Here is a 16,902-nt window from a genome sequence, read left to right as displayed (position 1 = left end):
GTGTAGGGGAGGATGGGTAGGAGTCGGAGTGTGGGAGGGAAGGGGTGGGTGGTGGGTGGAAGTTGGAGGGGAAGTGACCGCGGAGCGGATTCCCTTGATCTTGGATTCAAGGAAATCCAGCATCTCCTCGCAGTGAAGGTTGGAGGAGATGACCTGCGCGGGGTGGCGGGGGGACGGAGGAGTCGGGATGTGGTGGAAAACAGTAGCCTGGGGTTGTTCTTCGCCTCCAGGATTATCCTGGAGTAGAAGGACGACTTGGCCGAGGCTAGAGTGGAGCGGTAAATTTTGAGGAGGTCCAGCCAGATTTGTCGGTGGACCGTTAAGCCGGATTTGACAAAGGTGCGCTCAGCAGCCCGCACCTGGCATTTCAGTGAGCGGAGGTGGGTGGTGTACCAGGGGGAGGAGCGGGAGTAGGAGACAGTGCGGGAAGTGATGGGGGCAAGAGTATCGAGTGTGGAGGAGAGGATATTGTGGAGGAGGGAGAGAGGAGAAGAGGGGTCGGTGAGGGTTGAAGGCCAGAGGGAGAGGAGTTCAGAGGACTCCAAGGCATCGGTTAGGGATTGTGGGGGTAACTTCTTCCAAGGGCGGTAGAAGATGGTGGTGGGTCTGGTGGAGGTGGGGAGGGGGGTGGAGGTGGTGAAGGAGATGAAGTAGTGGTCGGAGATGGCCTTGTCGGTAATAGTGACATCCGAGACACTGAGGCCCCGGGTGATCACCAAATCGAGTGGGTGGCCGTGACTGTGAGTGGGGGAGTTTATGTGTAGGGAAAGGTTGAGTGAGGAGAGCAGGGAAGAGAAGTCTGTGGAGATGGAGCAGGAGGGGGTGAAGTGTAGGTTAAAGTCGCCCAGGATGATGAGGCGATCAGAGGAGAGGCAAAGAGATGTGAGGAGTGTTGAAATGTCAGAGATGAAGGTGGGAGAGGTTTTAGGGGGCCGGTAGAGGAGGAGGATTTTAAGGGAGAGGAATGAGGGGTGGGAGAGGGTGAGGTGCTCGAAGGAGGGGAAAGAGCCAGAGGAGTAGGGGGATAGGGCAAGTGGTGTCCTTGAGATAAGGGCAACACCACCGCCACGGCGGTTGGGGCGGGGGATGTGGTGGGAGGTGTAGCCGGGTGGCGTGGCCTCCGTGAGGGGGAAGGTGTCGCCTGGGGTGAGCCACGTTTCTGTCAAGGCCATGATATCAACGTTCTCATCAAGGATGAGATCGTTGATGACCAGGGCCTTGTTGCAGAGGGAGCGGACATTTTGCAGTCCGATGTGGAGGGAGCGGTTGACAGAAGGGTGTGTGGGAGGGGAGGGGGGTCCAGGTTGTGAGGCAGGGGTGGGGGAGATGGGGATGAGGGAGGAGAGGTTGACTCCCCGGGTCTGTGTCCGGGGTGGCTGGCGAGAGTGGTGGGGAATGGGGCAGTCGGTGTGGCTGCTGCTGGACAGCCAACGCCGAGTGCCGCGGTGAGCCCGGCGGAGGATTCCCAGACTGGAACAGAGGGAGGTTGTGGGAGGGTCAAGTGGGGATAGAAGACGAGAGGGACGGAGAGAGAGGAGGAGAGAGCGGGAGAGATGGAGAGGGGGGAGGGTTTGGGGGGAGAGAGGAGGGGGAGGGAGGGAGGGGTGAGGGGGCTCGGGTCAAAGCGGCAGCCATAGTGCGCACGCGGGGACCGGGAGCGAGCGGTCAGGTGGATGGCATTATCCCGCAGATTGGGTAGAGGTAGATGAGCAAAGCATTAGATTACTAAATAATTACACAACAACTTGATATATATAGCACCTTTCATGTGGGGTAGCATCTCAGATTGCTGAAACATCAGGCACACTCTCATTGAAACAGTACAGAAGTATCTACTTACTTGTAAAGCACTCCGGGACACTACCTACATGAAGGGCACAGTATAAATGTAAGCTGTTGTTGTAATTGTGTAGAAGCTACATATTTTACTAAATCAATTTACCTTTCAGGATTATCACTGGCTTCACCATTCAAGAAAATTTATGATGGAATATGGAGCTATAATTGCGTTCTGGCTTGCAGTGCTATCGGAGGAGTGTTTTATGCATTGACATGGGAAACCCATATCCTGTCAATAATGTGTGGTATGTTTTAAAATATGGATCATCTGAATCCTGTTATCACGATTGCATTAGAATTCTTGCATGTTATGGAGTACCTTTTTGTGTCATTGAAACATCTCAAAGTGCTTCACAAGATTCACTGTAATGTATAGTGACTATGTGTTTGTAGGCGACTGTAACAGCCAATTTGCGCATAGCAGTGTCCCACAAACTGACGTAAAATAAATGCCCAGTTTACCTGGGCCCTGTTGACCACAACAGTGGGAGATACCCCATTCTCTTTTCAAATAGTGTAATGGAATCTTTAATATTCACCTGAACTGGCAGAGCGGACCTTGGGTTACAGCATCAACAAGAACTCGCATTTATATAGAGCTCTTCACACAGGATAACATCTTGGTTTAATATCTCATCTGATGGATGACATCTCTGATAGTGTAATATGTCCCTAGCACTGCACTGCAGTGACATCTTAGATTATGAGTTAAATGTACCAATGAGGAGCTTCAACCCACAACCTACTGATTCAGAGGTACGTTTGGCACCAACAGAATGCACGCCTATTTAGAAACGGGTAAGAATTGTTTTCAGGCATGGTATTTGCATTATTGACTTTGAAAAGATGAAAGTCTGAATGGACGTACCAAGATTTCAACCTGGAACTGGCTAGTGCCAATTGTGATGTTACAGAGAATACAGTCATTTTCATGATAATTATTTTTCTAAAAACTGCTTCAAGTTTACTAAACACAATGTTTTCCTGTTTCTTTTTCCTCAATAGCAATTTTCTGTGCTTACTTAGGAGAAGCACTGATGAACATGATGTCAGTGGTAAGTTAGTACTGTATTACTAATCATTAAAAGCTTGCTTTAAAAATGTCAGCAGCAATGTTCAATGTAAAATACATTTGTAATCACACTCCCTTTTCCCTTCACATCCATCTAACGTTTGCAGTATCAACCATAAATTTCATGGCTGCTTTAAATAGACATAGGACAAAATCAGGTTTGCCTCTCCATAACTAAATAAACTGAAAGTGTGCAGAACTATTGCAGATTGAATTAAATTCAGGAAAGGTACCTCAGCATACTTTGACTATAATATCGGCAGATTAGGAATACATTATAAATTAGGAAGCTCAAGGAGATGGAGTTAAACAAAATGATTCATAACTAAACCAATGGTCCGGGTCTGTGATCCTTTTCATTGATTATTAATCACTTTTTTAAAGCACCTGCAATTCCTTCTGCACTCAAGATATATTAAACACAGTTAACACAACCTGCAAGTTAGACCCTGCACATAAATTATGATGGCAATATGCAGTGTTGCCAACAGGTCCAAAGTGAAAGGCTCTCGTCAACATCTAAAATCTCACGGCTCTCACCTTCTCCACCTAAGTGACCTCCCACTAAAACTCTCCGAACCCATACGCAACCTAGGCATCAGGTTCGACCCCCAATTATTCTTCCTCCCCCCATCCAATCCCTCACCAGCACTGCTTTCTTCCACCTCCGACGCATCACCCGTCTCCGCCAATACCTCTCTCCAAAAGCTGCTGAAACCCGGTCTATGCCTTTGTCACCTCTCGGCTGGACTACTCTAACGCCCTCCTCACCAGTCTCCCATCCACTACCATCCATAAAATCCAAATCATTCAAAACTCTGTCACCTGCATTCTTACCCGCACCAACCTCCACTCCCCGATCACCCCAGTCCTTGCCAGACTGCACTGGCTGTCTATCCCAGAGAGGATCGATTTCAAGATTCTCACCCTTGTATTCAAGTCCCTGCACTCCTCTGCACCCCCCGACCTCTCTGACCTCCTCTCTCCTCAAAACAGTATCCGTTGCCTTCATTCCTCCGGGTCTGACCTCCTCCTCGTCCCCCGAGTCCTCCGCTCCACCCTCGGCGCCGTGCCTTCAGCCACAATGCCCCGAGGCTCTGGAACCCCATTTTCAGGTCTCTGCTGAAGACCTTTCTTTTCGACTGCGCCTTTGGTCACCTTCCTCCCCCTCCCCCTGGCTCGGACCCGGGATCCGTTACTGTGAAGCGCTCTGAGACGCCGTCCGGCGTGGAGGGCGCCATATAAATCCAAGTTGTTGTTAATGAGGTGAACTGGCAAGTTAGCAAAACAAAAAGCATGATTTAAATTCAATTCAGCAGTAAGTGGCAAACACCCATGCACATTATAGGAGTGTCAAGAAAATAAATAGCGTTAAATAATAATTTCTGCTAAGTTTCCTGTACTCCTTACAGTAAATATAATGTATGTGTATATATATATATATATAGACTATACAATTGAATGTCCCAGCTAATCCTGGTGTTTCAATAGCCATGTAACAAAGAAATCATGGAGAAAGAAATGGCATTGACGTTAATTTAAACCTTATATATTAGTTAACTTGGAATGTAAAAGTAAGGCTACTATGCATTTAACCTATTAATTTTTCAGGAGTATACAGTAAATCATTTATCTATTTTAAAAGCGGCAAGCAAAAACCCTGGTATATTAAATAAACCATTGTATCATTAATTCTCAAACAAGATTCTATTTGAACAAATAACTTGCATTTATATAGCGCCTTTCACATCAGCAGGACTTCCTAGATTGAATCAACATTAATGATTCGGATTCGGGAATCAGTAGCACAATTTCAAAATTTGCAGACGACACCAAATTGGAGGGAGTAGTTAATACAGAGGAGGACTGCAACAAATTGCAGCAAGACATTAATACACTTGCTGAATGGGCATTTAAATGGCAAATCCATTTCAATGTAGAGAAGTGTGAGGTGGTACATTTTAGTAGAAGGAATAAGGAAGTCACATACACGCTGGAAAATAAAAACCTAATTGAGGTACAACAACAACAACACAACAAGATTCCATTTATAGAGCGCCTTTCACGTCAGGAGGACGTCCCAAGGCGCTGCACAGTTGGGTCATGACCCGAGCAGGGGGGAAATGGTCAGGGTGAGGGGAGGGAAGGGGGGGAGAGAGGAGGGGGAAATGGTCAGGGTGAGGGAGGGAAGGGAGGAGGAGCGAGGAGGAGGAAGAGAGTCGAGAGGGGAGCTGAAGGCACGGTCAAAGAGAAAGGTTTTGAGACCGGCCTTGAAGGAGGAAAGGGAGGAAGCAAGGCGAAGGCACTGGGGGATGGAGTTCCAGAGCCTCGGGGCTGAGAGGCTGAAGGCCCGACCACCGATAGTAGGGCGGTTGGGGCGGGGGACGTGGAGCAGACCGGAGCCAGAGGAACGGAGGGTACGGGCAGGTAGGTAGGGGGATAGTAGGTTGGAGAGGTAGGAGGGAGCAAGGCCGTGAATGGCCTTGTAGGTGAGGATGAGGATCTTGAAATCAATCCTCTGGGGGATGGGGAGCCAGTGGAGGCGAGCGAGGGTGGGAGTGATGTGGTCCCGAAGCCTGGTGCGGGACAGTACACGAGCTGCAGAGTTCTGAATGACCTGCAGCTTGTGGAGGGAGGTGGCGGGAAGGCCGGCGAGGAGAGAGTTCCCATAGTCCAGCCTTGAGGTGACAAAGGCGTGAACCAGGGTTTCAGCAGCGTGAGGGGTGAGGTAGTGCCGTAATCTGGCGATATTCCGGAGGTGATGGAAGGCGGTGCCAGTTGTGGTGCGGATGTGAGGGAGAAAGGACAGCTCAGGGTCGAACAAAACGCCGAGGTTCCTGACTGGCTTTGAGAGGTGGAGAGTGCAGCCTTGGATGCTGATGGTGTCAGCGCCTGAGGTGCGGAGGCGCTGACGTGAGCCAATCAGGAGGGCCTCGGTTTTTCGCACGTTGAGCTGAAGAAAGTTGTCTCTCGTCCAGGACTCGATGTCGGACAGGCAGGCTGTCAGGACAGTCACAGACCATTTTCCTTTACAGCCCTATTATTTCAAGTGCCTTGGCCTCCGTGATGGGACGGTGGGATTTGCCTGTTTTCACATTGCCTTTTAATATATCTGTGGGTCTCTACATGGCAGCAACTGGACACTACAATCAGCATTTCCCTCAGGTTCTTATTCAACCCATGACCACAGCCCCAAACATCACCTGGCCAGATCTCAGCATTCTAATGGTAAGGAAAATTAAACAACTATAGCAAGTTGCATTTATATAGCGCTCTTCACATTGGGTAATGTCTAGGAGCACTGTGCAGGGATGGGGTGGGATGCCAAGCAAAGGAAAGGAGGGAGTGGGAGGTAGCCTGCAGACAAGGTTGAAGAGGTAGGATTTGAGGTGGAATTTAAAGATACAAAGAGAGAGGAGTGCAAGAGGGACAGAGTTCCATAGGTTAGGGTGTAGGAACTGAAGGTTCGGCCACTCATAGTGATCTGGAGAGGGTGGGGGAACGAACAGCAAGCCCAAGTTAGCTGAGCCACATTTTGCTATTATTTCTGCTTATCTACGTAATTTCTATTCTGCTCCCTGATTAATGCCTGCAAAGGTTTACACACAACTGATGTAAGGCTTTACATCAGTTGTGCATTTCACCCACAAAAATATACAGTCAATTTACTTTACATTGATACATTAATAACATTAATTGCTTGTTACATATTTGTGAAAGCAACTTTCATATTCTTGAAAATCACATGATGTCCAAACATTTTATATTTATTCAGCTTCTACGAGCTATTCCAGTGGGTGTTGGACAGGTGTACGGCTGTGACAATCCCTGGACTGGTGGCATTTTCCTTGCTGCGTTAGCTATCTCATCTCCGATCATATGTCTACATGCTGCAATCGGATCTTGCGTTGGCATTCTAGCAGGTATAATTAAATACGTATCTTAAACTTACCTCAATAATTGCATTAGCCTGAATGAATCATTATTTTGTAGGGTTGAGCCAGGTGTCTGACGTCTGCAGAAACCAACACTGTGATAAGGAGTATCCAAACCAAATTAAGAGTTCCGTGCATCTCACCAATACCGGGAAGTTCCCAAGATATTTATTGGAATGGAATTATGCACTCTTTCCTGGGTGGGACACATCCTGCTTACCTGATACCAGTTTATTAGGTGCAGATTAGCAAGAGCCAAGGCTTGGGGACTCCAGAGTGTGTGTTGGGGTACTGCTGGTCTAACCAGCTAAAACTGCATAGCAATGTCGCTGCATCCAGATGCTACATTCCTGCTTGCTACAGGCAAGTAGTTGCTGAATCCAGCAAAGCATCAAAAATCACCATCTCATCTACATAATCCATTCATTGGTACGGTTTGAAAAACTGGTCAACACACCGAAGAGATGAAATCCTCCAGTGATATTGCAAACTCTTATTTTACTGTGGCACCACTGAGTTCATTTTTGCAAAGCAACAAAATTATCTTTTCCGAAAGTAGACTTTTGTGCAAAGATGCTGAGAAACCTTACTGTAAATCTTACAGAGCTACCACCCCATTCCCCCCACCCTCCCACCTTTTCTGGTTGCCAACATGTGATTATGGAAACATAAAACGTACTACAATTGTGTCTTAACTTGGCATTTGGCAAAAGCGAAGCCCAGGCAGTGTTTATAGGGAGCACACTACACCCCAAAACTCTGGAAGACTCGCCCCTCAATCCCTCCGCTTTGCTAATGGTGATGATCTTATACAAAAAAAGACAAAAAATTATTTCTCCATGGACTTGCAAACATTAAATGTACCACTAGTGACACGGTGTGGTACAATCCAGTACAACAGCTGATTTGCCTTTGCTGTTCAATGACAGGTGTCACAAAATAATTTGTCATTTACAGATTAGAATGCAAGCAGAGAACACAAAATAAATCTCTTTTGTTAAAGTGTGCTGTTTAAAAACAAAATAACAAGTTAACTGGTTATTTGCAGTTAATATTCAATAGACGTCAATATGACTTTGGTTTCAACAACAAAACTATATTTGTATAGTGCCTTTCACGTCAGGAAGACGTCCAAGGCGCTGAACAGTCAGTGTTTCGGACCCGAACTGGGGGTTGGGATTGGGGAGGCTGGAGGTCAGGGGGGAAAGGAGAGTGATCAAAAGCATGTTTGAAAAGGATGGTCTTGAGATGGGTCTTGAAGGAGGCAAGGGAGGGGGCGAGATGGAGGGACTGTGGGCTGGAGTTCCAGAGGGTGGGGGCAGTGTGACAGAAGGCCCACCTGCCAATGGTGGGGCGGGCGAGGCGGGAGATGTGAAGCAGATCAGAGCTCACTGAACAGTATTAAATAAAAACTATTTATAATATCAGTAAGTTTATTTTTTAGTATATTATATAAAGTGTTGTGCCATAATATATAGTTTACCAATATCTAAAAGAATATATACTTTTTATTATATTATGTATTGTACTACAATATATAGAATATAACATTTTAAAAGATAATTTGGTTAGTACATTAGATTACTAAATAATTACACAACAACTTGATATATATAGCACCCTTCATGTGGGGTAGCATCTCAGATTGCTGAAACATCAGGCACACTCTCATTGAAACAGTACAGAAGTATCTACTTACTTGTAAAGCACTCCGGGACACTACCCTACATGAAGGGCACAGTATAAATGTAAGCTGTTGTTGTAATTGTGTAGAAGCTACATATTTTACTAATCAATTTACCTTTCAGGATTATCACTGGCTTCACCATTCAAGAAAATTTATGATGGAATATGGAGCTATAATTGCGTTCTGGCTTGCAGTGCTATCGGAGGAGTGTTTTATGCATTGACATGGGAAACCCATATCCTGTCAATAATGTGTGGTATGTTTTAAAATATGGATCATCTGAATCCTGTTATCACGATTGCATTAGAATTCTTGCATGTTATGGAGTACCTTTTTGTGTCATTGAAACATCTCAAAGTGCTTCACAAGATTCACTGTAATGTATAGTGACTATGTGTTTGTAGGCGACTGTAACAGCCAATTTGCGCATAGCAGTGTCCCACAAACTGACGTAAAATAAATGCCCAGTTTACCTGGGCCCTGTTGACCACAACAGTGGGAGATACCCCATTCTCTTTTCAAATAGTGTAATGGAATCTTTAATATTCACCTGAACTGGCAGAGCGGACCTTGGGTTACAGCATCAACAAGAACTCGCATTTATATAGAGCTCTTCACACAGGATAACATCTTGGTTTAATATCTCATCTGATGGATGACATCTCTGATAGTGTAATATGTCCCTAGCACTGCACTGCAGTGACATCTTAGATTATGAGTTAAATGTACCAATGAGGAGCTTCAACCCACAACCTACTGATTCAGAGGTACGTTTGGCACCAACAGAATGCACGCCTATTTAGAAACGGGTAAGAATTGTTTTCAGGCATGGTATTTGCATTATTGACTTTGAAAAGATGAAAGTCTGAATGGACGTACCAAGATTTCAACCTGGAACTGGCTAGTGCCAATTGTGATGTTACAGAGAATACAGTCATTTTCATAATTATTTTTCTAAAAACTGCTTCAAGTTTACTAAACACAATGTTTTCCTCTTTCTTTTTCCTCAATAGCAATTTTCTGTGCTTACTTAGGAGAAGCACTGATGAACATGATGTCAGTGGTAAGTTAGTACTGTATTACTAATCATTAAAAGCTTGCTTTAAAAATGTCAGCAGCAATGTTCAATGTAAAATACATTTGTAATCGCACTCCCTTTTCCCTTCACATCCATCTAACGTTTGCAGTATCAACCATAAATTTCATGGCTGCTTTAAATAGACATAGGACAAAATCAGGTTTGCCTCTCATAACTAAATAAACTGAAAGTGTGCAGAACTATTGCAGATTGAATTAAATTCAGGAAAGGTACCTCAGCATACTTTGACTATAATATCGGCAGATTAGGAATACATTATAAATTAGGAAGCTCAAGGAGATGGAGTTAAACAAAATGATTCATAACTAAACCAATGGTCCGGGTCTGTGATCCTTTTCATTGACTATTAATCACTTTTTTTTAAAGCACCTGCAATTCCTTCTGCACTCAAGATATATTAAACACAGTTAACACAACCTGCAAGTTAGACCCTGCACATAAATTATGATGGCAATATGCAGTGTTGCCAACAGGTCCAAAGTGAAAGGCTCTCGTCAACATCTAAAATCTCACGGCTCTCACCTCCTCCACCTACGTGACCTCCCACTAAAACTCTCCAAACCCATACGCAACCTAGGCATCAGGTTCGACCCCCAATTATTCTTCCTCCCCCCATCCAGTCCCTCACCAGCACTGCTTTCTTCCACCTCCGACACATCACCCGTCTCCGCCAATACCTCTCTCCAAAAGCTGCTGAAACCCCGGTCTATGCCTTTGTCACCTCTCGGCTGGACTACTCTAACGCCCTCCTCACCAGTCTCCCATCCACTACCATCCATAAAATCCAAATCATTCAAAACTCTTTCACTTGCATTCTTACCCGCACCAACCTCCACTCCCCGATTACCCCAGTCCTTGCCAGACTGCACTGGCTGTCTATCCCAGAGAGGATCGATTTCAAGATTCTCACCCTTGTATTCAAGTCCCTGCACTCCTCTGCACCCCCCGACCTCTCTGACCTCCTCTCTCCTCAAAACAGTACCCATTGCCTTCGTTCCTCCGGGTCTGACCTCCTCCTCGTCCCCCGAGTCCTCCGCTCCACCCTTGGCGGCCGTGCCTTCAGCCACAATGCCCCGAGGCTTTGGAACTGCCTTCCTCACTCCCTTCGTCTCGCTCCCTCCCTTCCCATTTTCAGGTCTCTGCTGAAGACCTTTCTTTTCGACTGCGCCTTTGGTCACCTTCCTCCCCCTCCCCCTGGCTCAGTCCCGGGATCCATTACTGTGAAGCGCTCTGAGACGCCGTCCGGCGTGGAGGGCGCTATATAAATCCAAGTTGTTGTTAATGAGGTGAACTGGCAAGTTAGCAAAACAAAAAGCATGATTTAAATTCAATTCAGCAGTAAGTGGCAAACACCCATGCACATTATAGGAGTGTCAAGAAAATAAATAGTGTTAAATAATAATTTCTGCTAAGTTTCCTGTACTCCTTACAGTAAATATAATGTATGTGTATATATATATATATAGACTATACAATTGAAAGTCCCAGCTAATCCTGGTGTTTCAATAGCAATGTAACAAAGAAATCATGGAGAAAGAAATGGCATTGACGTTAATTTAAACCTTATATATTAATTAACTTGGAAGGTAAAAGTAAGGCTACTATGCATTTAACCTATAATTTTTCAGGAGTATACAGTAAATCATAATCTATTTTAAAAGCTGCAAGCAAAAACCCTGGTATATTAAATAAACCATTGTATCATTAATTCTCAAACAAGATTCTATTTGAACAAACAAATTGCATTTATATAGCGCCTTTCACATCAGCAGGACTTCCTAAATTGAATCAACATTAATGATTTGGATTCGGGAATCAGTAGCACAATTTCAAAATTTGCAGACGACACCAACTTGGAGGGAGTAGTTAATACAGAGGAGGACTGCAACAAATTACAGCAAGACATTAATACACTTGCTGAATGGACATTTAAATGGCAAATCCATTTCAATGCAGAAAAGTGTGAGGTGGTACATTTTAGTAGAAGGAATAAGGAAGTCACATACACGCTGGAAAATAAAAACCTAATTGGGGTAGATGAGCAAAGGGACCTAGGTGTACACATACACAATTCACTAAAAGTAGCAATGCAGGTTAATAAGGCCATTAAAAAAGCAAACCAGGCATTGGGGTTCATTTCTAGAGGTTTAGAAATGAAAAGCAAGGAAGTTATGGTAAATCTCTATAGAGCCTTGGTTGAAACCCACTCTGAATACTGTGTACGGTTTTGGTCTCCACATTATAGAGGGTATGTAGAGGCACCGGAGAGGGTGCAAAGGAGATTCACAAGGATGATCCCAGAACTGAGAGGTTACACCTATCAGGAAAGGCTGAACATACTTGGACTCTTTTCTCTTGAAAAGAGGAGGGTAAGGGGTGACCTTTAGAAGTCTTTAAAATTATGAAAGGTTTTGATAGGGTAGACATAGAAAAGATGTTTCCACTTGTGGGGGAGACCAAAACCAGGGGCCATCAATATAAAATAGGCACAAATAGATCAAATAGGGAATTTAGAAGAAATGTCTTCACACAGAGAGTAGCGGGAATGTGGAACATGATACCACAAGGAGTTGTTGAGGCAAATATCATAAATGTATTTAAGGGAAAGTTAGATAGGTACATGAGGGAGAAAGGAATAGAAGGTTATGCTTGAAGGCTTAGTTGAGGAAGGGCAGGAAGAGGGTTATGTGGAGTATAAACACCAGCATAGACCAGTTGGGCCGAATGGCCTGTTTCTGTGCTGTATATTCTAACATATTCTAAGAGGCAGAGTCGCATTGATGTATTATTCTTGAAATATTGCTTGATTTATTTCTGCATATATGAAGGAAGATTCATATTGTAGAGTAAGCATGGAATCGGGTGACATACAAACTGGAAACCTTTAAATTCTCAGTCTCAGGTGATGGGTGTGATTTAAGTGAATCATTATTGGGAATTAAGGAGATAGCAAATGAAATGTATTGTGCACCATATGCTAAAAAAAGCAATGAATGAAATCCCATTATAATTTACTGTCCAGTCTAGCAAGTGTGTAGGTTGGACATCATTTTTTTCTGTGCTAACAACAAGAAACAATGAATGAAAACAGTACTAAAGTTCACTTTTTTTTATGGAGTCTGAATTGTACTAAACAAGGACCTGTAAAATAAGTTGATTGCTCTATAATTACAAACAAATGTACTAGTGCTAACTTCACATCTCCAGCATTGTTATGCGATCTTTTTGCTGAGCATTACTGTTTAATATTTCATTTTCTGATGTTTTTTAGGTTGGATTGCCTGCAGGGACCTGGCCTTTCTGTCTTTCCACAACTGTGTTTATGCTGTTAACTACAAACAACAAATCCATCTATAAATTGATATTAAATACAGTGACATACCCAGAGGAGAACAGAAAAAATTACAAGGAAATGAAGAAAAATAAAGAAAATGAATGAAAACAATGCAGAAATGAAAATTACTGACATGCATGTATCTTTATCCTTCCAATCATCCATTCACCCATCCAATGATCCCTATTTTAGCGCATCTGGGTAGTTACATAGCCCACATATCTCAAAACATAACGTTTTTCACAAATACGTTCATATTGAGATCCTATTACCGCATCCTGAACATGCTCTTGACCACTTATTTAGTACTTCAGTGTCTTCACTAGTAATTGGCAAGCCTGGTAACAAAGTAAACTGGATAGTAAACGTTTATGTTGGGATAAATACTGTTAGAGGTCTGTGTGTGTATCTGTAGATCACCCAATCTGACTTTGTTGTGATCAGGGCTATGGTCATCTCTTACGATGAAAATCAGGCTGAGGTGATCAATCAAAGAAAGAAGTTCTTAAGCAGTCCTGAACAAAAAAAACGACAGTTATGAAGGTTATGATGTATTCTATCCAATAATAATAATAATCCTTCCATTTGATATAATGCCTTATTATGAGACGTCTCAAAGCGCTTCTAAGAATATACCATGAAGTGAATTGACTGCATATTTTGTGGGCGAAACGCGGCAGCCAATTGCGCACAGCAGCGTCCCATAAACAGTCATGGATTGAGTGGCCAATTCATTATTATTCATTTTCTGAAGGAATTATTACCCCGGGAAAAGCGATCCGCTAATCCCCCAGCAACCAGGTTCCTACTTAATGCTAGGTAAACAGAGGCATGTGTATGGAGTAAGGAAACTTGCTCAACATTTCATCCTTGAACCCAGGTCTCTCACTTGCAAGTCGAGTGCTCTAATCACTGAGCTACAGGACTCCATGGTAAAAAAGGAGAAGGAAATGAGTGAGAGGAACTAGATGACAGAAGAATTCAGATAGTGAATGTATGAAATAGAACAGCAACAAATTTACATTTTTATAGCACCTTTCACGTCAGGAGGATGTCTCAAGGCGTTGAACAGTCAGGGATCCACACCTGAGCTGGTGGTTGGGATCAGGAGGGGTGGAGGGTGGGGAGCGTTACAAGGGTACGGTCGAAGAGGGGGTCTTGAGACTGGTCTTGAAGGAGGCAAGGGAGAGAACAGAATTGCCCTCGCTGCTTTGCTTAAGGCGATTAATTTTTTTTATTTCCTAACATTTTATATGAATATTAAAAAATAGTGATTTGGAAGAATGAGTTGCAAGGATGACTGAGATAAACAATTTGATTGTTCCCCTTACTATGCCCTCTGCTGAAGAGGGAACAATTACAGCAACAATGTACACTTGATGATTTAGTGATGCTGAAAACCCCACATAATCCCCACAAAGGATCTTTTCTTTCTCTGTGCAATAACCTCAACCCCTACTCCTCCAAAGTTCTTGACCATAACTCGCTAAGGAATTATAGAAATGATACAGTACTTCCCAAATTATAGTATTTTACATACAGCACTGACTGAGCAAATAGTAAAATAATAATATAATAATCCTTGCGTTTGATATAGCGCTTTTCACGTCTTCTTGACGTCACAAAGCACTTCACGGAGTATACTGTAAAGTGAATTCACTGTATATTTGTGGACGAAACGCAGCAGCCAATTGCGCAGAGTCGTGGATTGAAAATGACCAATTTATTGTTTTGTTTTGGAGGGATTGTTATTAGGCGTGTGGAGTAAGGAAACTTGCCCAAGGTTTCGCTCTGCCTGGAATGGAACCCAGGTGTCTTGTTTGCAAGATAAGTGCTCTAACCGCTGAACTGCAGGACTCCACAAAATAGATAGAAGAGGATAACTGTGTGTGCGTAGGCTCTAACCACAAGTACTATCGACAGTATTTGGTTTTAGACAGATCAAAGCAATATTGTTTCTTACAATTTTGTGGCTACTCTAGTAGCCAGTTTACAACAAATTGAAATTTGTTTTGTTCCATAGTTGTCTGGGAATTTCTAGTACAATGAATAGAAAGAGGATTGATTTTGTTGGAGAATTTATTGCCCACAAGATAATAATATCATAGTATATATTCCACAAGCTGTCAGGCAATTCATAGCTTAGTATCAACCCAGGTTGACATAGTCAATAACGTCCGAAAGGGCATGACATCACTATTTCTTGAAGGGGATATTACCACTGATTTTTGTTCCCTTGGTTAGGCTATACTGAATGCAGTTAACTGGAACTCCAGGAGTGTTTGGAGGATTTTGAATGAAGAAGAAACATTATAAGGACACTTAAAACTGTTACAAATTCAACCAAACAGCAAGTTATCTTGTTTTTTATTCCAAACATTCCTTTCAAAATAGCATCAATGTCAAGCGCTTTGAGACATTCTCCCAACATGAAAGGTGCTATATAAATGTAAATTGTATTGCATTATTGTGTCAGTCAGAACAGAATTGCCTTTGAGTGAAATACAAAGCAGGTAACAAACTGCCATAAAAGAACTGATGCATAAATAATAAAAAAAAGCATTTGAATTATCATCTTACCATGTCAAAAGATCTCAAGAACAACAACAACAAATTACATTTGTAGCATCTTTGAACGTCGGGAGGACAGTCTGGGATTTGGACCCAAAGCTGGGGGTTGAGATTGGGAGGGATGGAGGGCAGGAAGCGTAGGCGTAGGCGGGTGGCCAAAGGCACTGTGGAAGAGAAGGGTCTTGAGACATGCTTTGAAGTAGGCAAGGGAGGGAGCAAGGCAAAGGGACTGTGGAATAAAGTTCCAAAGGGTGAGGGCAGAGAGGCTGAAGGCCAGACTTGATGGTGGGGAGGGCCGGGTGGGGGACATGGAGCAGGTCGGAGCCCCCTGAGCAAAGGGAGTGAACAGGTCGACATGGAGTTAGCAGGTCACAGAAGTAGGGAGGAGAAAGACTGTGGAGGGTTTTGAAGGGGAGGACGAGGTTTTTGAACTATATCCTCTGGGGGATGGGGAACCAGTGGAGCCCAGCGATGATGGGGTGATAGGATCACCTCACGCACTTCATACAAAGAGTTACTTTGTTGAATATTATGTAGGCAAACATGGTACCTATCAGCATCGACAACAGCCCATAAACAACAAAGAGGTGGAATAGTCGTGTATTTTGTAGGCGAACGCCTATAACACAACACATCCCCAGAACTGTACTGGAATGTCAGCTTAAATTCTAAGTTTTGACCCAGAACCATTTGTGTTACATGATAACTGAGGCAGATTGATATTGTAACCATAGGAATTCTGAAAACAATTCGCCCTGAAACATCTGTTATTGCAAAGTAAGTCTTTGGAAATCGAGAACTTTTATTTTAAGATCAATCTGCAACTTCTCTCCAGACATGGTCAGAGGCATGCTTACCTAGTGGCTAGGAGCCTGAAAACAATCATTTCTCAGCACAAGATTTGCTTTTTTTAATCAGTTTCATCCGTAAATTGTGATAGCTCTATCTGTATTATATATAACGTAAGCAATAATGATCCAAGGACTAAGGCATTTTGCATTACACTTATCACTTCATGCTAATCAGATCCCTACACAGCTACGCTTTGGTTCTCTGATTCAGACAATTTTCAATCCAATTCAGAAGCTCTCCCTTGTTCCATGAGTTCCAACCACGCAGAACAATCTTCCAGAAAAAGCTTACCTAAAATGTAAATATATCCACTGAATATATAATACATCCTGTCTACCAGGTCAGTTTTTTTTAAAGAACAGATTTTTCATGACTTTCCTCCTATGGATAAGTGCCTTATTTTCCCTATTTCTGTAAGTGTTCAATTTTTCCCTCCTTTCAAGTACCATCTAATGTTTTATTTACAACAGGCTCATTAGTGGGCCGCCAGTTGGACCACAGTATGTGAAGTTT

The 16,902-nt window shown here is 43.4% G+C and overlaps 1 protein-coding gene across 1 annotated transcript in view; it reads left to right on the top strand.

Annotated features, from left to right (window-relative positions):
• LOC103176868 (urea transporter 2-like) overlaps nt 1-13,555 on the top strand; it is a 34,564-nt gene extending 21,009 nt beyond the window's left edge. The window contains 1 exon segment of the mRNA NM_001292693.1: nt 12,904-13,555. Within this exon segment, the coding sequence (NP_001279622.1) occupies nt 12,904-13,071 (168 nt within the window). The 3' untranslated portion in view covers nt 13,072-13,555.
• The last annotated feature ends 3,347 nt before the right edge of the window (nt 13,556-16,902 follow it).

This window comes from Callorhinchus milii, unplaced genomic scaffold (genome assembly GCF_018977255.1).
Source record: "Callorhinchus milii isolate IMCB2004 unplaced genomic scaffold, IMCB_Cmil_1.0 Scaffold1, whole genome shotgun sequence".
NCBI classification, from domain to species: domain Eukaryota; kingdom Metazoa; phylum Chordata; class Chondrichthyes; order Chimaeriformes; family Callorhinchidae; genus Callorhinchus; species Callorhinchus milii.
The sequence above is the reverse complement of the archived record's forward strand: the minus strand, read 5'-3'. Positions and strand labels throughout refer to the sequence as shown.